The sequence below is a fragment of the Candoia aspera genome, chromosome 12, assembly GCF_035149785.1.
Source record: "Candoia aspera isolate rCanAsp1 chromosome 12, rCanAsp1.hap2, whole genome shotgun sequence".
NCBI classification, from domain to species: domain Eukaryota; kingdom Metazoa; phylum Chordata; class Lepidosauria; order Squamata; family Boidae; genus Candoia; species Candoia aspera.
In genome coordinates, this window is record NC_086164.1 from 4,970,822 (window position 1) to 4,996,145 (window position 25,324).

At 45.2% G+C, this 25,324-nt stretch overlaps 1 protein-coding gene across 2 annotated transcripts; it reads left to right on the top strand.

Moving 5' to 3' along the window:
- The first annotated feature begins 5,934 nt into the window (after positions 1 to 5,934).
- HMGB3 (high mobility group box 3) lies at positions 5,935 to 17,401 on the top strand. 2 transcript variants are annotated; one of them, XM_063313829.1, is made up of 5 exons: positions 5,935 to 6,040; positions 8,927 to 9,093; positions 10,897 to 11,036; positions 11,994 to 12,168; positions 15,874 to 17,401. In XM_063313829.1, the coding sequence occupies exons 2-5, from the start codon at positions 8,944 to 8,946 to the stop codon at positions 16,024 to 16,026; spliced, it is 618 nt and encodes a 205-aa protein (XP_063169899.1). In that variant the 5' UTR covers positions 5,935 to 6,040; positions 8,927 to 8,943; the 3' UTR covers positions 16,027 to 17,401. The 2 variants fall into 2 exon arrangements, with proteins under 2 accessions (XP_063169899.1, XP_063169898.1); XM_063313828.1 differs by having other exon boundaries at positions 5,935 to 6,036.
- Positions 17,402 to 25,324: the final 7,923 nt, after the last annotated feature.

Sequence of the window (25,324 nt, forward strand, 5' to 3'; positions counted from 1 at the left end):
TGCTTTATGAAAATGAAAGCTCAAAATCCTGGGCCAAGGCCTGGAGCCTTCTTTAATCCCCAGCTGCCCCGTCAGTCCAAAGGCGTGCATCTCCAGACAAATGGCTGTTGCAGAAAACAAATATAGACTTATACCAATTGAACAAGATATTGTGGTAGAACCAACTTCCATAAGACCATACTGTCCTCAGCTCTTTGGGAACGCTAGCAAATGTGTCTTACTAATTAATATCCCAATTCCATCCAAAACTTTTCCCAAACACGTGCAAATAGAGCCACAAACTGCATTGTCTATACCAGGGTGGTCAAAGAAGTCAAGATGGCGCCCACAATGATGTGATTGAGGTACCACCCCCCTTTTGCATTCATCAACACACATAAAAAGGGGGTGGGTGTTGATTGCATAGTTCTGGATGCCATCTTGATTTTTTTTTTACCCTCTTTTTTGGAAAGGGTTGGCAGGATAGTGGGAACTTAATTCTGATGATAATATTGTCCCAAATCTTGTCATTTAAAGGACCTCTGGGCAGCTCCTGGAGACATTTACTCTTTGCATCTGGAGGCAAGATGACACCAAGCTACCTTCTGCAGACGTACACAAAAATATCGTATTAAAATGACAAGACGAACCGCAACAGGAACCAAACATAAAGGCATAACGCTTGGCTCCTTCCACGTGGTTACCTGTTGAGCAGCATCTTACTGAAAGTCAAACTCTTTCAACTTTGATACATGATTTTCTGCCATTTGATTCATGTTTTATTTTCTAGGTGGCTCCCAGCTTGTAGAAGCTGCCTTGGACCACCACCACCACCACCACCACCACTGTGATTTGTGGGGTTTGGTTTTGTGCAGACTTTCTCAACCTTTTGGCCCTGGAGGACCCCTTGCAATATTTTTCAGGCCTTGCTCAGGGAACCCCTGCACATTCAGGCTCAAATAGAGGCCACCAGTTACAAAATTATTACATTTGTTTCATGCGTAGGCCTTTATATATGCATTAACAGTGTTCTTAAGCTAAAAATAAAGAATGACGTTTACCTTTTTAATGGGAAGTTGCCTGAATTTGAAATTTTTAAAAAATAATTCATGATCTCCCAGGGAACCCCTAGTGACCTCTTGCAGAACCCTAGGGTTCCATGGAACCCTGGTTGAGAAACCCTGGTTTAGTGTGTTGTGCAAACCCAATCAGTTATGGCTTCTTGAACAAACCATGATTTAGAACCCAATCAGGGGCTTCAGCCCTGGGCGAAACATCCACATCCCACACCTTTTATATAACAGATAACATCTGCTTAGGCAACAGAGAAAGAATTAAGTTGGGAAAATGCCACGTGAACTTAAATTTGATAATGGGCTTCCCCCCTTTCCAGCACTTTCAAGGAGACATGTATGAGGCAGGGCGGGGGGGCATTATCTCATTTTATCAGTAAGCGTTTGCAAACAGCAACGTTTGCTTTTAAGGGAACCCATTTGTCAGATGCTGTGAACTAACCAAGTTTCAGAAGTGTGGGAATCTCGAAACCTATCCAGATATTGTTTATGGGTTTTTTAGCCTCATAACGAAGCCTGAAGAGAGAAAATTATCAGGTTTGAAAGCATTAGTCTGATGATTTATGCCTAACTAATAGCTCACTTACATTTTGAAAACAGAGCTGTAATTAATTGAAGTCCAGCATCCGAAGAACCAGATGGCATTCCACAGCACTTAAGACACGCTTGCCACCTCCTTTCCCCCTCCTCAGCCTTCAAACAATTTCACAAGGCAGAAATCCAACATGTGTAGTTCCCTTTTCTTCCTGAGAAAACATACCTCTGCCTGCTAGATAACCATTAACAGCAAAGAAGCCACAGCCGGACTTCTGTTCTCTGTGGCTGTATAATTCCCCCATCTTCCCTGACAGACTACTGATAGATGTAACAAGTCAAGGGCACTTTAAACTGGGGGTCTCCCTAAAAAAATTCCAGAGTGTCATTCCTCTTCAGCTATAGGCAAGTTTGATGGTGCGAAAAGCCATTCCTACTTCCAATATTTTTTGGTCTACGAGTGTACAGTATATTTCAATACATTTACATTTACTGGGAAGAGGGTTTTTCCTTCCTTACTGTCAATCTTGTGATGACTCTGTGTCCCCTTGTTTCTAGATGGTTCTTCACCTCCCAATACTTTTATGCTTAAAAACCTTGTAGATACTCTACTAATAACTCCTTAAGTATACCAGGGTGTCTGCAGTGGGGGGGAAGGGGTTAAAAAAAATCAAGATGGCATCGACAATCATGCAATCAACACCCCACCCCCTTTTTATGTATGTTGATTAATGCAAATGGGGGGTGGTACCTCAATCACATCATTCTGGGTGCCATCTTGACTTCTTTGACCACCCTGGTATAGACAATGCAGTTTGCAGCTCTATTTGCACATCCTTGGGAAATGTTTTGGATGGAACCGGGGTATTAATTAGTAAGATTCACAGAACTGGTTCCCTGTAGGGAGGAGACGTGAATCAATGGGCACTCTCCATGGATCCAGATGTTAGAAACAAGCCAAAATTCAAGCAAGGATTACAGATCTTCTCCCCTGAACTCAGCCCAGTGCCCATCCAGTTCCTGGGGTCAAAGTAAAATACTAGATCAGTTCAAGAGGTGAGCACAAAGATCTATTTCACTGGGGGAGGATGTAAGAATTTTTAAAACTTAGTCCAGTTAAAGTTTTGGAAATGTTTTCCCTTCCACACAGGTCAGTGAAAATTTTGTTTTGTTTTAAAGGAGGAAGTTGGACAATCACGTAAAACTTCAATTAAGTAGCCTGGTCCTAATTAGCTAGTTCAAAATCAACACAGATAAAGCTCAGGAGATGCGTGGTCTGGTGTGATGGGATCAGAATCCAAAATCCTGGAGTGGAAGAAGGGGGCCTGCATGTGTCAGTCTGAAGGTGATAGAATATTTAAATTGTTGCTGTATTAGGACTCCCCCCAGACAGAAACTGGAATCCGATTATCCTTTGGTTTCCCCAAGGACCGAAAAACACAATTTCTTTCTCTTAGAATCAGTTTTCTGCAATGTTTACATGACTCCAGGAAAGTTTTAAGCATGTTAGAATGAATCTTTCCATGTTGAATGAGAAGGAGTGGCTGAAGCTTGATAGTTCAAACTGGGAAGGAAGATTTAAAAGACACCCTAGACCAGGGTTCCTCAACCAGGGTTCCATGGCACCCTCGGGTTTCGCGAGAGGCCACTAGGGGTTCCCTGGGAGATCACGATTTATTTTAAAAATTATTTCAAATTCAGGCAACTTCACATTAAAGAGGCAAGTGTCAGTCTTTATTTTCAGTTTAAGAACACTTGTATATACAGGCCTACCCATGAAATGAATATAATCATTTTGTAACTTCTGGCCTCTATTTGAGCCTGAATGTGCAGGGGTTCCCCGAGGCCTGAAAAATACTTCAAGGGTTCCTCCAGGGTCAAAAGGTTGAGAAAGGCTGCCTTAGACATTTTGGAGGACAGGGGAGAACCCCAGTCTATCCTTTGAGGAAGACATCAAGCGAAAAAGAACTATTCTCTTTTTTCTAAGAGTTGTTCAAAAATGGAAAAGTTGCCTTGGGAAGTGATGGGATCTCGCGCATGAAAACTCTTAAAGAAAGGCTGGATAACTGTCTGTCAGGACTACTTTAATAGTAGATTCCTGCACAGGGCAGTGTTGGACTAAATCAGTGTTTCTCAACCTAAGCAACTTTAAGGTGTGTGGACTTCATCTCCCAGAATTCCCCAGCCAGCATGGCTGGCTGGGGAATTCTGGGAGTTGAAGTCCCCATATCTTAAAGTTGCCAAGGTTGAGAAACACTGAACTAGGGCCTCTTCAGCACTTATATTCTGTGCTTCTATAAAACCAAGTACAAGTAGTAATTTCAGTAACTATTAAAAAACATATGTGAAATTTTTTTTGAAAAGGGTCAGTTTACTGCAGATTTGCTCCCCACTTCAAAATGAAATGTTCGAATAGCTACAGCAGTCCCCCCCCCACAAAGTAGAATAATAATTTCAATTCATTTTGTCCTTCCCTGCCCCCCTTTATGTTTTAGCACACATCAACCCGCGGCACATCCCAACAATCCACCCACCCTGTTTCTGCAAAAGACACGTTTCATCAAAGTTGGTGATTGGCAGGTTGCAGACCCAGAACAGGAACGCAGACAGGGAGAAACAGGAAGCCTCATCTGTACAGGCTCCAGATTTAAAAGGGCATTCAATCATGATCCAGTGTGGCTTTCCTTATTGGCCCCTGCACCTGTTTTCCCCCATCACGATTTCAAACAATCACATTATCCAGATGTAACAAACCAAGTTTGCAAATAATATATTACAATAGCATTCAAAATATTACTTGGTAAATGATAAAACTTCCTGGAAAAGTTAACCCCTTGATAAAATGCCAATAGAGTATTTAAGGGGAGGGGAAATACTGAAAACAGGGCACAATTTGCAGGGCCACAACTAGGGCCTGTGTCACCCCGGGGCAAACATGGATTCTGCACCCATTTTGGCACCCCACCACTGCAGCACCCAGGGCACATGCCCTGGTTCCCCCCCCCCCCCCCCGCCTAGTTGTGGCCCTGACAATTTGGGCTAGTCATGACTTCCCATCTTAGCCAGCCTCAGAGGGTTCTGTGAAGAGAAAGCAGCAGCTTGTGAATGCCACCTTAAGCACTTCTGATCATATAAATATATTCAAGGCTGAAATACTCTGCCTCTTTATTTAGGAGTAAGCTCCGCTGAATTCCGGGAGACTTTGCTTTCAAAGCAACATGCCCTGAAGATCAAACAGGTACTTAGTAGATCTTGCTCAGAAGGTCAAGAAATATCACCTTTGGGAAGAGTTTGACTCATTCCAGGTTGGTTGAAAAACATCCTAATGAATGAGAATGTTACTTATGCATATTAGCCTTGAGGAAGAATTGAATGGCTCGCTGAAGTGGTTAGATTGTTTTTTGTCGCCTGGTGATGAAGCTGTAGAAAGCTATAGAAGAAACAATGCCCTGCCTTCTGTTGAATCCTGGATCCAAGTTTTATGTTATGGACAGCAGGGGGGGGGCTGGTTAGAGGTGGGGGGGGGGCACCAGAGAAGCTTAAAAGGCTAGAGCTGTAACCAGACTTGGGAGATAGATTGCAGTCAGGCATGCCAGCCAACCCCTTAGAGATCGAAGGGATGAAAGCAGGATCAATGAATGAAGGGATAAACGAAATCCCTTCATTTATTTGTTTAAACCAGGGTTTCTCAACCTTGGTGACTTTAAGATGGGTGGACTTCAACTCCCAGAATTCCCCAGCCAGCATTGAATTCTGGGAGTTGTAGTCCACCGGTCGCCAAGGTTGAAAAACACTGATTTAAAAGACTTATGTACAAACACCCTTCTTAAAAGCCCAACTCCGGGTGGCTCCCCACGACAGCTCCGGCAGGCTGGGCAAGCAAGCGCCCTCGAATCGGAGTGAACCCCGGCTCATCGGGGTGGCCAACTGGTTCAGCTGTCCCAAACCGGGCTTCAGAAGCTGGGTGAACTCCGTCAACTCCCAACACGGGTGCAGCATCCTCGCCTTTCCCAGGCTTTGCATCCCGGGGAGAAGGGGGAACCCCGAGCTGTCCTCAACAGACCTCCGCCCGCGCGCCCCCTCTTATTTTCGCCCCACTTTCCCCCTCCAAGGCGCCCCCTCCTGCCCCGCGCACCTCCCTCTCCCTCCCTGCCCGACGCCCGAACATGTGTGTGCTACCCGGGGCCAAGCGGGTGTTCTTTTTGAATGAATGACTTAACTGGCCGCAGCCAATGGGCGCCGGGGGCTGCTTAATATTCAGTAGCCCCCGAGCCAATGGCCAGGCGAGGAGGTTGTTTTAAACGGCAGAGCCCCGCAGCCAATCAGACCGCTCTCGTAGGCAAGCCAACGCGAGGCTGACCACCAGCTAGTAGCGCTGAGGCTGAGCGCGTCGTGTGTGCGCCTCGCTTTCTTCCTTCCCTTATTGCCTAGGTTAAAGCGAACAATACAGGTAGGTGCCCGGAGCCCCACTTCGTAACTTTTTCGGGGGGCGGCAGCTCCGAGAGTCTCTTCTCCCCTCTTTTCAGACACGCCGCCTTCTATTTCCCACCCTCTTTTTAAAAAATATATTTTTAAAATATATAAATATATATATATATATATTGATTTCCCCCCCTCCTTTTTTTTTTTTTTTTTTTTTGCAATTCCAGGTTTTATTCCCCCGGTTCTTTGCCAACTTTCTCTCTCGCTCTCTCTTTTTTTTTTCTTCCTTCCCCCTCTCCGCCTTCTCTTTCCTGGCTCCCGATTTTTTTAGAGGGGAAAATCCGATTGGTCCCGGATCGGGGTGGAAAGGGAGTTTTTCCGTGCCTCTTGGGGGGCTCTCGGCGCGTGCGATTTTGGAGGAGAGAGGCAGGACCCAGCTTGGTGGGGCTGGGGAAGGAAGGGGTAGAAATTCTTCCGGAGGGGGTGCCTAATCTGCAGTGTGTGTGTGTGCGCGCGCGTGTCTGGATGCATTATATATCCCTATCTCCCTTGGTGCCTGCACCCACACACGCCCCCCGAGGAAGGGCCGGGGAGCATGGGTTTTCTGCTGCTCTGGTAGCGGAACATGGCTGGTGCAGCGACTAGCCCGCATGGGGAAGAATCTCGCTCCGGGCTGTGCTGACCCTGCGCCTTGGCTGCGCTGCCCGCCTGCCCCTCCGCGTGTCTCGCTCGGCTTGAGGATCGGGGCGGCAAAGTTGCCCGGCCGTGCGCAGTGCCCGCTGTTTATTCTGCATTAATAATGGCTGTCCCTTTAGCATCTGACAGGGATAAGTCCCGCGCGTCCCGGCGAGAGCGAAATCCCCATTTTCCTCCTCCCCGCCTTTGTCATTTTCCCCCTCCGTTTCGCCTCGCCTCGCCCCCGAACCTTTCGTTTCCGCCTTATTTTCATTTCCCCTCTCCGAAAAGGCGCCCCTCGTCCCCCTCCGGCCGCCGCGAGACCCCGAGCCGTCCCTTTCTTGCGCGGCGGCTGCCGCTGTGGCTTGCTGTGTGTGCATTAATATGGCTGGCGTTTCAGTAGTAGGGCTAAAGGAAGAAAGACGGGGAGAGACGGGGAGGGAGAGCGACGCGGGGGGAAAATCCTCGAGGGGGGCCCCCCGAACCCCCCGACCTTTCGCTCCCGCTCCCGATTCTTTATCTCTCTCCGCCGGTCCCCTCAGCGGGGCGTTGGGGGGCTGGGTTGGGCTTTTTCGCACTTTTCCTCCCTTCGGCGCGGCGACGAGGCTTGTAATGGCTGCGCGCAGTCTTTGTTAGACAGGCGATTGCGCTAAGCAGGGGGAACGGCGGGGCGGGGGGGAGGCCGCTTCCCACCGGTCTCCCGGGCCCGCCCGAGCCGCCTCCGCTCCCCACCCGGGCTCGTCGGAAAGAGCATCGCTTTTTCTACAAAACGGGCCGGGTCCGGGGCGGCTGCCGGCGGGGGCTCGCCGCCGCGGGGGCGCGATCGGCGCAGACGGGCGCCGGCGGCTTTGTTAAGCCCAGCCGCTCGCCTGCCTTTCGAGAAGCCATTTTAGCGAATGGGGCTGTGATGGGCGCGGGGGAAGCGCTCCGCGCTCGCTCTCTCGCTGCCTTCGCGAGCGCCGAGTCGGCCCGGTTGCCAGCGCAGGGGCCAGGAGCCCCGCCGCCGGCCCCCGCTCGGGCCCCCCCGGGCCCGGCCGGCCCCCAGGAGACCCCGAGGGCCAATTTGAGCGGCACTTTCTTTCATCAAGAAGCGTTTCACAAAATGGAAGATGAATTATTGGGTTCGGGAAGCTGTCGTTTTTTCGCCCCGTTTTCTCTCGCGCCCGCACGGAGCGGCGCACCCCGGGCAGCTCCCGGCGGTGGGCGCCCTGGCCAGCGGGGGCCACGTGCCCCTAATGCAAAAGGAAACGGGGGGGTTATTTTTTTTTTCCCCAGTGACCTTGGGGTGGGAAGCCAGGGACAGAAGGAAACAAAACCCCGGTTTCTTCTCCTCTGAAACTTTTTTTCAGATTAGTCTGGCCCGTTGCAACAAACAATATGGATTTATAGATCTGGGCATGGGTAATTTTTTTTTAATGTAACTTTTGCAAAGAAAGGGGCGTGTGCGTGGATTTTTCCTGGGGAGGGGGGCAGAGATAATTTTTTTTTTAAATGGAAATCATTTCCAACTTTTTAGAAATACTCGACTGCAGATATTTTACTGGCTGCACAGGCAGGAGAAGGAAGATGTTGCTCCCCCACCCCCCAAATTCCCAGTCCCTTTTCTTAAGCCAGCAAATCGTTGCCTTTGCAGGAAATTCCTGGGGCGATAAAATTTCATATTCCAAAAGTTAGCAGCTGCTCGGGTGTCCAACCTCTTAATGGCCACCGACAATTTCTTTCGGTGGAACAGCACTGCAGTCCTACCATTTGTGTGATAATTAGGGAAAATCTTTAAATGTAATTGAACTCTCTCCAGAGTGACGGCTTTCCGGGTAACAAAGTTACAGATGCCTGCAGCTATCTTGATGCGGAAGGCGGTTTAAGTTCTCAAGAAGTTAAAGGAGTGGGTGGGCCGGCCAGCCCCAAGCTGCAAGCCCACAAGTGGGCATGCATGTGTTTAAATCTCCTAATGCTTTGGCATTATGGGCTGGGTTGCGCTTGCTTTTCCGTGAGATAAGTAGAGGAATTGGACATTGGTGGTCAGTGACAGGCAGTCTGTGCCAAGACAGCATCAGAGACCAAGACAGAATTTTTAAAAGGACAGGCAGTCTGCTGAAGGGTTGAGTGTGTTGGGGAATCTTTCTAAGGGCAGCATATTTCTCCGTTTCTTGACCAATTTAAAGGCTGCAGGACTTGCATATTCTGTTGGCTGCATTGTGCAATTTAAGATTTATTTTAAACTTTTGTTGTTTGTTCTTAAGAGTTTTTTTAAACAAAAATGGCGAAAGGGGACCCCAAGAAGCCGAAGGGAAAGATGTCTGCTTATGCGTTCTTTGTGCAGACCTGCCGTGAAGAGCATAAGAAGAAAAATCCGGAAGTTCCCGTCAACTTTGCAGAATTTTCGAAGAAATGTTCGGAGAGGTGGAAGGTATGGTCTTCAAAAATAAACTCTTGTCCTTGCTGAGAAGGGGTCGACCTGGGCAGACTGGCCCCTGCCATTCCAAAGAATGATGTGGTGGCTGACCAAGCGCAAGGAAATAAACATAATTAAATCGGCATCCCGCCCAACTTCCGGTGAAATAAATTTAAAATTTCATCCCCTGCTTCCACACAAGCTTTTTCCTTGGGTATCTCATCTTCCAAAATATATGGTCTTACTATTCCTTACATCCTGTTTTCAGTAGGGTGAATTATAAATGGGCAGTGTCGAAAAAGAGGTTTGTGGGTGTTTTTTGCCATTGGCCATGCCTGCTCTGGCAGCCATTTTGAGAGTGTGGCCTCCACATGCTATCAAAATTCCAGATGTGCCCTTGACCGAATGATTGCCAGCTTCAGTTACGCTGAATGAGGCGACTAGACTTGCACCCATATCCTGTTTGGCTTTCTTGATTTCGACTGAATTCGTAGTTAGGGTTGTGATGTGACAACACTCGATGTTTTTATTTTATTTTTATTTTATTGTTCACATTTCTATCACTGCCCATCTCCCCCCAGGAGCTTGTTTGCTTGAAGGTGAGAAGTTCTATAGCAACATAAATCGACTTCACTCAGCACCTTACGCTATCGCTGGTTTGGCAAGCCACAGCTGGCTGAGTTTGTGCAGTGCCCTAAGCTGCGAACCGTGACCTCCAAACCATGCGTGCACAACCCCTGGACCCAAACCAAACTGTGGCTTTGTGCAATGTATGAACTCTACCCAAGTGTATGTTGGCTTGTTTCTTTGGAAAGAGAAGATTTCTTGCTCACTTGTTTTGGAATACTCTCTGTAGTTGACATAACCCTTATAAAAGAGGTGTTGAAAATGTACTTCAGACTTAATAGGACCCGTGGAAAGTGATTTTTACTGCTGCTGGTCAAAGATATCTCAGTAGGCTTTTAGAAACTGTGCTGGTTGTATGCAGAGGTTCACATTTGATCTTCCAAAGGAGCTTCTGAGCATGTGGAACACAGTTACAGCAGCCATTTCCCATTCCTTAAAACAGCTGCACCTTTTCTGGAGGTCCTGTTCTGTAGAAAAGGTCGTCTTCTGAAGCTGCCACACAATCCCAGCTAAGAGAACTGTATGGTTGCTTTAAAGCAGGGTTTCTCAACCAGGGTTCTGTGGACCCTTGGGGTTCTGTGAGAGGTCACTAGGGGTTCCCTGGGAGATCACGATTTATTTAAAAAATTATTTCAAATTCAGGCAACTTCACATTAAAGAGGTAAGTTTCATTCTTTATTTTCAGTTTAAGAATCCTGTTAATGCCCATATACAGCCTACCCATGAAACAAATAGAATAATTTTGTGACTTCTGGCCTATATTTGAGCCTGACTGTGCAAGGGTTCCCCAAGGCCTGAAAGATACTTCAAGGGTTCCTCCAGGGTCAAAAGGTTGAGAAAGGCTGTTTTAAAGTATGGTAGACAATTATTGTGTTCGCATTCCTGTACACTATGTTATCTTTTGGAGATTGAATCTGAATCAGCCCTTCACTCACCAAGATAGTTCATTGGTGTCTCCTCTGATGCTGGAGTAATATCTGAACAATGGTGTGTCCCATCAACAGGATTCTCCCCCGCTTTCTCAGTTTGAGTATCTTCTCGTTCTGAGTGGTGGTTCTACCTGCTTTCATGACTTCATTTGTAGTTTATAGGTTAGTTGGGTTGGTTTTTTGGGGGGGCTTTTTTTGTGTGTGTTTGAGCCTTTTTTTTTTTATTTTATTTTGGGAGTAACTGGTGACCTTTCCTTTCCAGACCATGTCAAGCAAAGAGAAGGGGAAATTTGATGAGATGGCGAAAGCTGACAAAGTACGGTATGATAGAGAAATGAAGGATTACGGGCCAGCGAAGGGTGGGAAGAAGAAGAAGGACCCAAATGCTCCAAAACGGCCCCCGTAAGTAATTGCCTCCTTCCCCCCACCCTCCCACTTCTGGTACTCAGCATTTTTAGAAACGATTAAATCAGACACGCAATGGATAGCATTGCCCTCCTGAAATACAGCAGCAGCTTCAAGGAACTGCTTTTTCGAATGGCTGCAACTTTCTGCTGCTATTTGTGTGGGTGAAATCTAGCTAGCTGGTAGCTAATGGTTGCAGTTTTAAATTCTTCTGGTGGTCCTAAGCCTTAAAATGCCTGCACCCCAAATGTGATGTTTTTGTAGTAAGTAGCTGATACAACTACACTTTGGTAACCAGGTTAAGTTTGCAACCAGCTTTGATGAGTGTCATCTTCTGATTTCTTAATATATTTCAACAGGACTTCAGGCATGGGCCCAGGTGTTTTCGAATACTACAATTCTGGAAAATGGGAGGGCATTATGATGTTATAAATTTATTGTAGTGGGGTTAGCCTAGCTGAGAGATGGTAGCTTCTCGAGTCCTGCCTGGCTGGTTTATTTTTTCTTTAATTAGATTTAAAACAGAATTCTTAGGATACCTATACCTTAGACTTGAGCTAACTATCGGTTGAATTGTCATAATTTTTCCTGCCCCGTTAGTGGGATGTTGACGGATGTTTGGATTTAGCTTTGCTGGTATACGCACTGTGACTTTGCTTGAACAACACACTGATGTGTCCTGGCACTCAAGTTCTCTGGTGGGGTTGCAAAGATGGGACCTGGATCTTTTGCTGAGTCCCAGCTGGTTCTCAGTGGCCTCCTTCTGACATCTGTGCTTGGAACTGGGGGAGAAACATGCAAGCTTGAGGCTCAAGCATTATGATTCTTATCACTGTTGGATTGGACCTAAATCCCTGTATTTTCTTGGTCAAATCATCTCACTATAGTTTGCTGCAAAGCATTTGGGCCCCCCCCATGTTCAGCTGTCCTGTATCTTCCCCCTCCTTCCCCAAGGTCTGGATTTTTCCTCTTCTGTTCGGAATTCCGTCCCAAAATCAAATCCACCAATCCAGGCATTTCCATTGGAGACGTGGCAAAGAAATTGGGCGAAATGTGGAACAACCTCAGTGACAGTGAGAAGCAGCCTTACAACAACAAAGCTGCTAAGCTGAAGGAGAAATACGAGAAGGTGAGGTTGGGCTGGTACGGTCTGAAGGACGCTGGGCAGCATTGGTCCAGGGAGAAGGTAACGGCTAGGCTCGGGCAAGCCAATAAGTGCAGCATTCTTGGTTGGTGGAGCAGTTTCTGGGCTAAGAATACACGTGCAAAATGCTGGTTTGATCACTGTATTATGCCATGTAATGGCAAGCGGAAGTATGGAGTATTCAGAGCTGAAGCAGCAAAGTTGCTTTGGATCTGGCATGAATGTGCTGGTTGCATCTCGTGATGACTAACAGCACTTACATCAGATCCAAAACACCGCTTCAGCTTTATATCCAAATATAGCACCCTTCTAACAGAAAGATAGAGAGCCAGTTTGGTGTCGTGGTGAAGGCACCAGGCTAGAAACCAGGAGACCGGGAGTTCTAGTCCCACCTTAGGCACCAAGCCAGCTGGGCGACCTTGGGCCGGTCCTTCTCTCTCAGCCCTAGGAAGGAAGCAAGGGCAAACCGTTTCTGGAATCTTGCCAAGAAAACTGCAGGGACTTATCCAGGTAGTCTCCGAGAATCAGACATGATTGAAAAAAACCAGAAAAATATGGTATGTCGGCATTTATCTGTGCTGTTTCTATTCTGCTTTTCTTCCAGGAGCTCAACCAAGCAGATAGGGTGGTTGTGTTGTGTTCTCCAAGCTCGGTTGTTTTCGTGCAAACATTTCACTACCCACCTAGGTAACCTTACCTGTGCAATAGGGGAGTGGTCTTGGCTGGGGTGTGGTTTCTTCCTTGATTGTTGATCTGGCTCAGCTTTGGAATAGCCCAGAGCACATTCTCCCTTACAGCCAACATCCAGATAAGCAGGAAGCAGCAGCAAATAAACAATCAGGGAAGACACAATAAGCTAATCAAGGAAGAAACCACACCCCAGCCAAGACCGGCAGGCTGAGCTATTATGGATAAATAACTAGCAAATTTCGCTCCCTCACGCACTGATGATGTAACATAAACTGGTGATGGAGCGTCTGCAGGAAAGCAGACAAGCTTGGGGAAACCCAAGTACCCAACAGTTTAACCTCCAGCTATAGATATTTTCTACTGTTGGAAATATGGTGGTCTTTTGCGTCCCTTTCCCCATGCTATTCTTTGCCAGTCCAGGAGATCCCAGGATAGGATGTTAGACTTGGAAATTCACAAAACATCCTGAAAGAAGACAATGCCAACATATTCCTGCCAAGAAAACAAGGTTGAGCGCACCATGAAATCATAAGCATTTCTAGTTTGACTTCAAGGAGACTTGACTTCTACCTCCCTAACATTTAGCCGACTCCCACAGGTACACCAGTGGCCTTTAGAATATTTTTGCCAAATCAGAAGTGTTTTAGCTCATCCTGTCTAGGAAGCTTCAGGCAGGTAATGTGGGATGTTTCTGACCTTTAGCTGACTTAGCTCTTAAGTCCCCCAAGTCAGCCCATATAGGAATGCATTTCTGATACACAACAACTGTTTTTGCCTCCCCCAAGTTCTGCTAAAAGAACCCTTTAAATAGAAAAGATGAACTATCTTGTTTTTTTGTTTTTAAAAGCAACATGGTGTCTGGCATAATTTAACGCTAATTCTGTTGGAGCAAAGGGAGTCCTTAAGGCTCTCCTTGTCCAGGAAACGTTCTAAGCATCTCTGTTCCTCTTCAGCATTCTAGTCCTTATTGATCCTCGAAAGTAGGATTTGCTTAACGGCCACATGATTCACCTAACAGTTGCAGTGATTCGCTTAACGGCCACAGCAAAAAAGGTCATAAGATTGGTGGAGCGCTATATACTTGTCTATATTTATTGTTTGTTATTATTGTAAACCGCCCAGAGTCCCTCTGATGGGAGGAGATGGGTGGTGACAAATTTGATAAATAAATAAATAAATAAATAAAATAAAATATACCTACATGGCTTTACGGGGGGTTAGAAATGACATTAAAATGTATAAGGATTTTTTTTTTAAAATGTGAGATGGGTGGCTATATAAATACGATAGATAAATAAATGTAAAAGTACCAGTCTTTGAAAGCAATAAAATCCATCAGTAATGAAAGTTTTAAAACATTCACGAGCCACTGCAGGGATTAGGGATCGTTTTCAGTCAGGGACCAAGCAAAACACCTTGATGCAAAGACGTGTCTTTGGATAGTGAAAGCATCCAGCCTGAGAGCCCTTCTTTTAACATCCTTGATTAGGAAGGGGCGATGGAGGTCATCAAGTCCGCCCCCCACTCAGTGCAGGAATCCAGATTATTGTCTTAAAGGTGGCCCTTTCCCCATTTCTCTAGGGCAAAACCTGTAATGGGCCACAGGACTTTTATTGCTTGGTGCCCAATGTTTAACTTTAAACCAAGAAAGGCCTCCAGTGCCTCTGATTGCAAAGACTCCCTGCGGCTTGGCAGGAGGATTCCATGGAATACATTTCTTAAACTGCATTCAAGAGCATCATCTTCCCAGAGGGGCCGATAGCAATAAGCCACTTTTAGGCTTAGCCCAAGAGTGGGCATCCTGGGTGTCGCATATGTCCTTCCTCCGCCAGAACCTCTTTGACCCGCCAGAGTGGAAAATCAGCAGTGCCCCTTCCCATTATTTGAGAGATAAACATGCCCAAAATAAACAAACAAACCCTGAAATAAACTTCAAAGAGATTCTTTTAAAAACCCACCGCTCTCCTGGAAACCCAGGCAAAGATAGAAAACCTGATAGAGCTGCAAAGCAGGGCTACTTTTGCCTTTTTTAACCCAGAGGGGGCAAAAATCTGTTGTAGTTGCATATTCATTGGGTCGAGGTTTCTAACGTAGTTGTGGCTTGGGAAAGCCCGAGGATGCTTCATCGGCGCTGCAAAGCATGCCCCTCATTTTCTCCTTCCTTCCACCTGTCTTTTTAACCACCTTGCCTGCCAAAGGCCTCTTGGTAATTCAGAAACTTGCCACTCTTCAGTACACTGTGGGTTGATATCAGAATAGCCCTTTGGCATGGGTTTTGAATCTATCAATCGGCTCTCCTCTCTAAGATTTAGTTATGGTTTGGCCTCTGAGGAGTATTCAGTTGTGCTTTTGGGGTGGGTTCACACCTTGCACTCAACCAGAAGCAGGATTCCTTATTTTGGATTAGTTTGTTAGCACAGCCTCACCATTGGTAGCTAGCAAGCACTGGGTTCCAGCATATACAGATAGACCTCAACTTATGACAATTGTTGCTAAGTGAGGTGGTTGTTAAATGAGTCATGCCCAATTGTATGACCTTTTTTGCTGTGGTTGTTAAGTGAATCACTGCAACTGTTAAGTGAATCATGTGGTCGTTATGCAAATCTGGCTTCTCCCATTGACTTTGCTGGGAAGGTCACAAATGGCGATCATGTGGCCCTAGGACGCTGCAACTGCTATAAATACATGCCGTTTGCCAGGTGTCTGAACTTTGATCACATGAATGCAAGGGCCCTGTGACAGTCCTAAGGGTGAGGACTGGTCATAAGTCACTTTTTTCAGCACCGTCGTAACTTTGAATGGTTGTAAGTCGAGGCCTGCCTGTAGTGCAAATGCGGGCAATTTTGCTGAACTCGATAAGTGTGATGATGAACAAGCCACACCTTGGCTCAGCGTGTGAACCCAGCCTTGATTCTTTGCCCTTGCACAAACCAGCCGGAGCTCCGAATGCCATGCTGGGGCTGCAGAAGGCAACTAAACCCACTCCTTTTGCCGTTGCAGGACGTTGCAGATTACAAGTCTAAAGGCAAGTTTGATGGTGCGAAAAGCGCAGCCGCTAAAGCAGCCGCCACAGCTCGGAAAAAAGTAGAGGAGGAGGAAGACGACGAGGAAGAGGAGGACGAGGAGGAGGAGGAGGAGGAAGATGATGAATGAGAAACTGTGTATAATTCTTGTTTCCATGTGAATACCATAGAGTAGGGGAAACACCATTCGGAAAAGAAAAATCCGGCGCCTCTCGCTCGAGATGGTGCCTTATTTGCCCTTTATTAGGATTCATGACACAAATTTGGATTTTGATCACGACACTGTAGCCTCTTTGGAAGTAAACAAATAAAAAGCGCGCTAGGAAAATACAGAAAGAAATCAGACAAAACCATTGTAACTGGTTTACGTTCAGTAGCTGGGGGCGCCCCTCGGTGCCCTGAAACTGTAACAAAGCTGTACATATTTCCAAACATTTTTAAAACAAAAAAAAGGGGAAAAAAAAGTGGAAACAAAGGCGCTCTAGTGTTCTCCTCGACTCTGTGCACTTTCCTGTCGGTGTAACAAAGCATTTAAAAATGTTTCAAGCATCTTATTTTTTAATTTGTAAGGTGGTGTTTAACTATATGGTTATTGGCTAGAAAATCCTGGGTTATAAACTGTACATATCTATAGTTTGTAAATTCTTGTAGTTCACGCTTTGCTGACCCCTGAGAAGGGAACGGCTTTAGGAAAAAGCCTCGTTTTCCCTCGGAAAGGGCTGCGTCTCAAAGCGTGCACTGCGAAAGTAGATCTAATTTACACTACAGTGGGCGTACATTTAGCTTAAAGTTGTCTTTCTGTATATAGTGAAATAGCATTCTGCGGCCATTCTTAGTTGTGAAAGAAGGGGGGGGGATTCAGCTGGCATGAGAAGGAAAAAAATCGTATGGAATCCTTTTTTTTTTCCTTTATTTTAGTTTAAAGTGGGGTCGTTTTTAAACCAAAGCGGTAAGTCTCCTTCATTGTCAACTTAAAAGTGAGGAGAGGGCGCAGAACAGTTCAAAAACACCTCTGTACTTAAACGAAAAAAAATTGCAAAAAACATTATGTTGGTTCTTTTGTATGTTTAGAATGCTGAAATGTTTTTGAAGCAAAAATAAACAGTATTACATTTTTAAAACTTCTTGACAATATTCTAAAGTTCCTGCTTTTAACCAGGTTTTATCTTTAGCAGTAGCCGCAGCAAAAAAGATAAATGAAATGAAATGAAATAATGCCACCGTTCCACCTCCCGAGAATGATCACGATGGGCAAATTGATCTGAGAAAGACGTCCACTTGGGTGGATTTGCTGTTAAGAGATACTATGCAAATTTGAATCTTATTACTTGAAAATCAAAAGCTAAGTGAATACTTAACGGTGTGAGAACCACCATTTGCAAAGGTAGGTGACTTAAGGAAGGGAGAGCAGAGATTTCTTTATAGATGTGTGGGGTACATTCGTTGCCCAAATGCTGTGCTTTGTAAATATTAAAATGTGCCTTTTTTGTCTTGTGTTTAAACTGTTTCAGACTCATTGGCGTTTTTTTCTTCTCTTTCCCCGTTGACCCCTTCCAGCAGTCTGTTGATCATGGAACAGGCCAGGTGGGAGAGACCATATTTACTCATGGGCTGGATTTACTGTTGTGTTTGCCTGGTTCTCAAACTCAAGAGTTCAACTGCCTTGTGGGGAGGGGGCATGCAGCACTTTGAGAAAGGAAGACACACACACACACACACACACTTTGCTACTGTCGCCTCGGCTTGCTAACAAATCAGGGAAGGCATTCCATTGTGACATTTAGTTTCTAGCACCAAATGACATGGAATCATAGGGTTAGAAGGGACCTTGGAGGTGGTCTAGTCCAATCCCCTGCCCAAGGCAGGAATCCTCATACCATCTCAGACAAATGGTTGTCCAATCTTTCCTTGAAAACCTCCAGTGATGGGGCACCCACACTCCAGGAGGAATGCTGTTCCACTGCCTAATCTCGCTGTCAGGAAATTCCTCCTTGTTTCCAGTGGGTCTCCCTCTGAGGAGCTTCCACCCAGGGCTCCTTGGCCTACCCTCAGGTGCCATGGAGAATAGATCAACACCCTCTTCCCTGTGGTGATCTGGACATGATCTAGGACCCAGTTCTTGGAGACAGTTTGATGCACAGAAAGGGTGGGTGGATGGGTATCAGGTTGTCTGATTGATTTGGCATAACCATGTCAGGTGAACTCAGTCCCTGGCATCTGTAAACCATGGTTTATGGCTCAGCCCATTGTACAAAGCCAACTGGATTCCTGTTGGGGGTGGGGTTATGTTTCTAGAGTTGGAGCACACCTCGGACCAGTGGGCCCTAGGGAACAGTAGCAGAAATCCCAATTGCTGGTGGGCTTCCATTAGCATCTGGTTGGCTATGGGTAATGGTGGCTGCACAGACAAGCAAAAAGTATTCTAGCACGGAACAAAATCACCGTAATTGGAACGCTTAAGTTCTCTCCATTCTGGCAAAATGTTCCCAGACTTTTGCCCTAGGAATCAGCCTAGGAATTAGGGCAAACTACAAATCCTTATGCCATTGCTTTTCATGGTCCCTTGTTCCGTTCAAAACTGCGACGGTTGTGAGTTACTTTTAAGCCAACCAAATTTAAGGCCCTCAAACTGAAATCTCAACTTTTGGCCACTTCAAACTCCAATGATGCTATTCCCTGCTTTGTCTACTAATTTGCTAGTTAAGGCAGAAAATGTGTATTTGTGTATCTTTTTGCATACACTGGCTTCCTGCCTCATGCATTCATATCCTCTTGGTGTTCTGCGGACGTGAGGTCAGCCTACTGGGTAAAAAGATGCCCATTTATTTGGGTAAAAATATTTTTCCCCTCTATTAGGGGTGCCATTTTAGGTGGGGGAAAAAAATCCAAATCATTAATGTGCATTTGGGTGTAGTTTTAGGACTTGTAGCTTGGAACAATGGGTAAGACTACTGACTGGGGAAAAAATGGGCACTTTCCATGATTGTAACATGCCTTCTGCAAATTGGGGAATATCGGTGTGTTGTGATTGGGGTCTGTTCCTTAAACAGCATTTAAGCATTTAGTGTCTTGTGGGATTCCCTAACCATCAAATGAAGTATATAACTTAGATAAAGTTATTGGGAGCCTGCTTGTTGACTCTGGTCAAAGGATCAAGAGGCCATAATTCCTTCAGAAAATAGTCTTTCCTAGGACCTTTCAGTGCAGAACGGGATGTGGTTTCCCTTACGACTTTTTTTCGCAGTACAACAACTTCCTACCTGGAATGTTAGAATTTATTTGAGGGGGTGAGTAAAAAAAAAAAACTGTCTGACACTTCCATGAGAAAGGACAAATGGTCCTACTTTGTGTCCAGGAGGAAAAAGAAAAGGCCCCATGCTCACTTCTAGCCTCTTTGTCGTTTCTTCTTGAAAGAGGTAAAATCTTTTTTCAAAGTGTAAAATGTCAGGACTGGAGCAACGTAAGCAACTACAGAGCTCCCATTGAAGGCAGAAAGGAAACAGGCTTGGACTGCAAGGATGTGAGCAGGATCTGGGCCCCTGGGGCAGACGTTCCTGGGGAATGGGAAGACTTAGTGTGACAAAAAGAGAACCTTGCATACAGGCATACTGTATGGTGGAATCGTATTATTAATCCTTGAAATGGCATGAATAGTCCTTTTTTTTGCCTGCATTTGGTTTTTTTACATAAACTTTATTAAAATTCTACATCTTAAATATGAAAATGCATAAACATATATACAGCAGTCCTTGCTAAACGACCACAATTGGGACCGGGATTTTGGTCACTAAGTGAAGCACTTAAGCGAATGTGACCCAGTTTTATGACCTTTTTTGCAGTGGCTGTTAAGCAAATCACATGGTCGTTAAATGAGCCATGTTGTTAAGTGAATCACATGGCTCCCATTGATTTTGCTTGTCAGAAGCTGGCTGGGAAGGTCAAAAATGGCGATCATGTGACTGCAGGATGCTGCAATGGTCGTAAGTGTGAGGACTACTTGTAAGTCCTTTTTTCAGTGCTGTTGTAAGTCCAAACTGTTGCTAAATGAATGGTCATTAAACAAGGACTACCTATAGAAACAAACCTGCAAATACAAAACTAAACTTATAAAACATACAGTCCGCTCGCTTCCACCCTTCACTTTCCTCACAGATCCCTTAACCATTTCTTATTCTTTTATACGGTTGCAATCACTATTTAAATTTTCCGTTCTCTCCCCTTATGTAATCTATAAAACCCTTTATCCTCAAGCTGTTTTTCTCTCCTTTTATAATATAATCCACAAATGGACTCCAGTCTTTAATAAAAGCCTCTGTAGATTTCTCTCATTAGACATGTCAGTTTTGCCACCTCCATCAAGTCGGTAACTTTAAATATCCAGTCTTCCACATTTGAAGCTTCTTCATTTTTCCATTTCTCTGTATATAATAGTCTTGCTGCAGTGATCATATACAGCAATAAGACACTGCTTCGAACTCAGTTTTTCTTCCGTAAGCCCTAATAAGCACAGTCCGGTTTCGTCTGAAAGGGGATTCCCATTATTTTTCTTTTTTTGCCAACGTTTTGGAAGGACAGCCCCAGAGATGAAACCCCAAAGCTAAGCGTGCCTTTCAGCTCAATACATGAGCTTTTTAGATGTTTGGGAGTGCAGTGCGCAGGACATGGGTTAGACAGTGACAACTGGAGGTCCAGAACATTGGGAGGTCTCAGGAAGTGCATGGTCTGCTGGAACCATGGTCCAGCGAACGTCCCAGCTAAGAACTGAACTAGTGATCCATTCTAGGAGGAAGAGGAATAAAACCTCTGCAAGATTGCAGGGGTGTCTGCATGGTGTGGTCAAAAAAGTCAAGATGGTGGGCACAAGGGTGCGATCTAAGCTCTGCCTAATCTTGAGTTCTTTGACCGTATCCTGCAGATGCCCCTGAGACTGTATCTTGCAGTCCTCCCTTCAAACTGAAAAGGGTTGCAGCCAAGTGGTTTGTTTTTTTTCCTTTCTTTTTTTCAGTCTGCCTATCAGGGCTTAAAAAGCATTTGGTAACAGCTTTCAATCCTTTCAATCATACAGTTTGTTTCTTAAAATGTCCCCATTGATAACAAATGATTGGGCAATTGTCTTCTTTAGAGGAGATGGCATCTGGCTGGTATTAGAAGGTTTTCTGTCTGAACTGATTAGTAATTTAGAATTGGGGGCAGCTACAGAAGCCTAGGGTAAGACTTGTGTTGCAACAGGGGGCCAACCTTATTTGGGTTGGTAAGCTAAGTAGGGTTGGATCTGGTTGGGACTTGGAAGGGGGATCCCAAGATTATAGGCTAGATCAACCAGGATTCAGAAAGAAGACAATGGCAAAGCATTTCTCTGTTGCTACTGGGGAAACTGCATGGATGCCCATCTCATGTTGCAGGACCTAGTGGTTGACTTTGGCTGACCTCATAAAAACCCTGCCTAAGGTCCTTCTCAGGCTTGCTCTGCTCTAAAACTTACAGCTCCTATAGTTCCTGTCCAGCGTGTGCTCTTTTTTATAGATCTGGAAAGCCATCGCTAGGGGAAGGCACGTGAACAGAGAGTTCACATATAATATGTCAGTCTAGCACAGTGTTTCTCACCCTCAGCCACCTTAAGATGGGTGGACTTCAACTGCCAGAATTCTGGGAGTTGAAGTCCACCCATCTGAAAGTGGCTGAGGTTGAGAAACACTGGTCTAGCATATCCCTCTGGGTGGTTAACAGGTTAATAATTCCTCTTGATTGAAAAGCTAAGGCACATTTGCAGCTTGAGTTTAAGCGGGCATTGATTTCTCTTCAGCATCCTTAATTGTTGCACTTAACAATTGGTCTCTTGCAAAAATTGCTTCCCTTTTGAATTTTACCTGGGTTGAGCCCTCCATTACCTCTTGCCAACATAGACAGAGATTGTCCTCTTTTCAGGAAAAGAGGCCCCCTCTTGACCCAGACTAAAGGAATTGATTTTTTTTTCCATGAGAAAGACAGGTGGGTGGATTAGGGAAGGAATTCCCCAGATGTGATGCAAGTGGGAAACTCTTAATTAGAACACTTCTGTGGATCTAGTAGATTCTACATTGGCCAGAGAGACGTGGTTCCCAGAATATGTTGCCTGTTCCCTTTAAGAGAAATATTCTAGATGAAATCTGGAACACTCAGCAAGTCAAGTATTTGTTAAACAAGTTGCTTAGGGTCTCTTCCCCAAATTAATGGAAAAAAGCAACTGGGAGTTGAAAACAATCTGCGCATAGAAGAGTGTGGTGCATCTGCATGATTTGCTTCTGTGGCTTTACAGGCAGTCCTCGACAGCCCAGTCGTTTAACAACCTTTCGAAGTTACAACATGAATGACTTATGACCAGTTCTCGCACTTACGACCATTGCAACATCCCAGTGATCGCATGGTCAAAATTCGGGCGTTTGGCAGCCAGCATGTGTTTATGATGGTTGCAGCAACCATGGGGTCATGTGATCACCATTTGTGTAACTTTCCCAGCCAGCTTCTGACAAGCAAAGTGAATGGGGGAAGCTGCATTTGCTTAATGACCATGTGATTTGCTTAACGACTGCGGCAACAGGGTCATAAAATCAGACATGACTCACTTAATCACCACAGCACTTAGAGATGGACGTTCTGGTCCCAATTCTGGTCATAAGTCAAGGACTACCTGTACTTGCAGACTAGATGGAGAAGCAAACTTGGCCGTCCCGGAAGAGGCCGCATGCAGATTCTGTATGAATCATTGTTCTGGGCTTGGCTTTTTCCAAATAGTTAACAGTTAACTAACTGTGAGAGCGATTAAGCGGGGGAACAGCCTGCCTCCTGGAGTCACAGGAGCTCCGTTGTTGGAGGTTTTGAAGCAAGTTTTGGGCAGACATCAGTCTCAGATGCTCTGGGGACTCCTATCATGGGCAGGGGGTCGAACTAGAAGACCCTATTATCCTATGATATGCCAGTATTCAAAAGTTTCATTTAAGAAAATAGCAGGTAGAGCTGAACCGTAACCGTGCCTTTCCAGAGGCAAAGTTTTAAGGCGGGGGTGGGGGGGAGATTATGTTTATGCGTTTGATTATGTTTAGATTGTTTCTTTAATCTGTTTGTTCCAAAACTGGTGTGGGAAGCTACCCAAGAATTGATCCCTGATTTGTCTGGAATCCTTTCTACTGAATCTGTGAAATGGATTTTTCTAAGAATCTTGGGTTTAAGCTGAAGCAAGTAAGCTTCCCTAACCTGTTGCTTCCCAGATGTGCTGGTCTACATCTCCCAGAATCTTTAGCCAGCATGCTCTCTAAGGATTCTGGGAATTACAGTCCATTTACACCTGGAAGTGGCTAGATTGGAGATAAACCAACTTGTAGTTACTGATCTGCGAGGTGAAAGAGCTGGCTCATCTATGCTGCGTCTCATCTTGAAAATGACTTTGTTGCTTTTCCAGTTCAGGAAAGGGGCATGTGTAAAAATGGGACCGGCCTTCATTGGCATGGTCGTGGCTGCCATCTTGACTTTTTTGACCCACTCATACATCTCTCTCCAATGTTATCAAGGCAGGAAGAAAATCTCTTGTCTGAGCTTTAATTCTCTATAAGGAGGGGAATCGATGCATGGAGGTATTCAAATGTAATCCTTCCATTTGTATTTTGAAACTGCAGCACTAAATTGCAGGTTTATAAGACCTGTATGAACCAGAGCAAGCTGCAGAGCCACATAGCAAGCCTCTTTCCTAATTCCCAAGTTTGTGTGATTTACATCTTTTATATATTGTCACTCCAACAACCTAAGAGACGGCTTTATACATGGACTTCACCAGATGGACAACACCAAAATCAGATTGATTACATCCTTTGCAGCCAAAGGTGGTGGACATCTGTACAGTCGGTAAAAACAAGGCCTGGAGCTGACTGTAGTTCAGATCACGAACTTCTTCTTGCACAATTTAGGATCAGACTAAAGAGATTAGGGAAGACCCACAGATCAGCTAGATATGAGCTCACTAATATTCCTAAGGAATATGCAGTGGAGGTGAAGAATAGATTTAAGGGACTGGACTTAGTAGATAGGGTCCCGGAAGAACTCTGGACAGAAGTTGGCAGCATTGTTCAGGAGGCGGCAACAAAATACATCCCAAAGAAAGAGAAAACCAAGAAGGCAAAATGGCTGTCTGCTGAGACACTAGAAGTAGCCCAAGAAAGAAGGAAAGCAAAAGGCAACAGTGATAGGGGAAGATATGCCCAATTAAATGCAAAATTCCAGAGGTTAGCCAGAAGAGATAAGGAATTATTTTTTTTAAACAAGCAATGCGTGGAAGTGGAAGAAGACAATAGAATAGGAAGGACAAGAGACCTCTTCCAGAAAATTAGAAACATTGGAGGTAAATTCCAGGCAAAAATGGGTATGATCAAAAACAAAGATGGCAAGGACCTAACAGAAGAAGAAGAGATCAAGAAAAGGTGGCAAGAATATACAGAAGACCTGTATAGGAAGGATAACAATATCGGGGATAGCTTTGACGGTGTGGTCAGTGAGCTAGAGCCAGACATCCTGAAGAGTGAGGTTGAGTGGGCCTTAAGAAGCATTGCTAATAACAAGGCAGCAGGAGACGACGGCATCCCAGCTGAACTGTTCAAAATCTTGCAAGATGATGCTGTCAAGGTAATGCATGCTATATGCCAGCAAATCTGGAAAACACAAGAATGGCCATCAGACTGGAAAAAATCAACTTATATCCCCATACCAAAAAAGGGAAACACTAAAGAATGTTCAAACTATCGAACAGTGGCACTCATTTCACATGCCAGTAAGGTAATGCTCAAGATCCTGCAAGGTAGACTTCAGCAGTTCATGGAGCGAGAATTGCCAGATGTACAAGCTGGGTTTAGAAAAGGCAGAGGAACTAGAGACCAAATTGCCAATATCCGCTGGATAATGGAAAAAGCCAGGGAGTTTCAGAAAAACATCTATTTCTGTTTTATTGACTATTCTAAAGCCTTTGACTGTGTGGACCATAACAAATTGTGCCAAGTTCTTAGTGGTATGGGGATACCAAGTCATCTTGTATGCCTCCTGAAGAATCTGTATAACGACCAAGTAGCAACAGTAAGAACAGACCACGGAACAACGGACTGGTTTAAGATTGGGAAAGGAGTACGGCAGGGCTGTATACTCTCACCCTACCTATTCAACTTGTACGCAGAACACATCATGCGACATGCTGGGCTTGAGGAATCCAAGGCTGGAGTTAAAATCTCTGGAAGAAACATTAACAATCTCAGATATGCAGATGATACCACTTTGATGGCTGAAAGCGAAGAGGAACTGAGGAGCCTTATGATGAAGGTGAAAGAAGAAAGTGCAAAAGCTGGCTTGCAGCTAAACCTCAAAAAAACCAAGATTATGGCAACCAGCTTGATTGATAACTGGCAAATAGAGGG

Coding starts and splice junctions, on each gene's coding strand:
- HMGB3 (XM_063313829.1), top strand. CDS start 8,944: ATGGCGAAAGGGGACCCCAAGAAGCCGAAGGGAAAGATGTCTGCTTAT. Junction 9,094..10,896: donor AATGTTCGGAGAGGTGGAAG/GTATGGTCTTCA, acceptor TTTCCTTTCCAG/ACCATGTCAAGCAAAGAGAA. Junction 12,169..15,873: donor TGAAGGAGAAATACGAGAAG/GTGAGGTTGGGC, acceptor TTGCCGTTGCAG/GACGTTGCAGATTACAAGTC.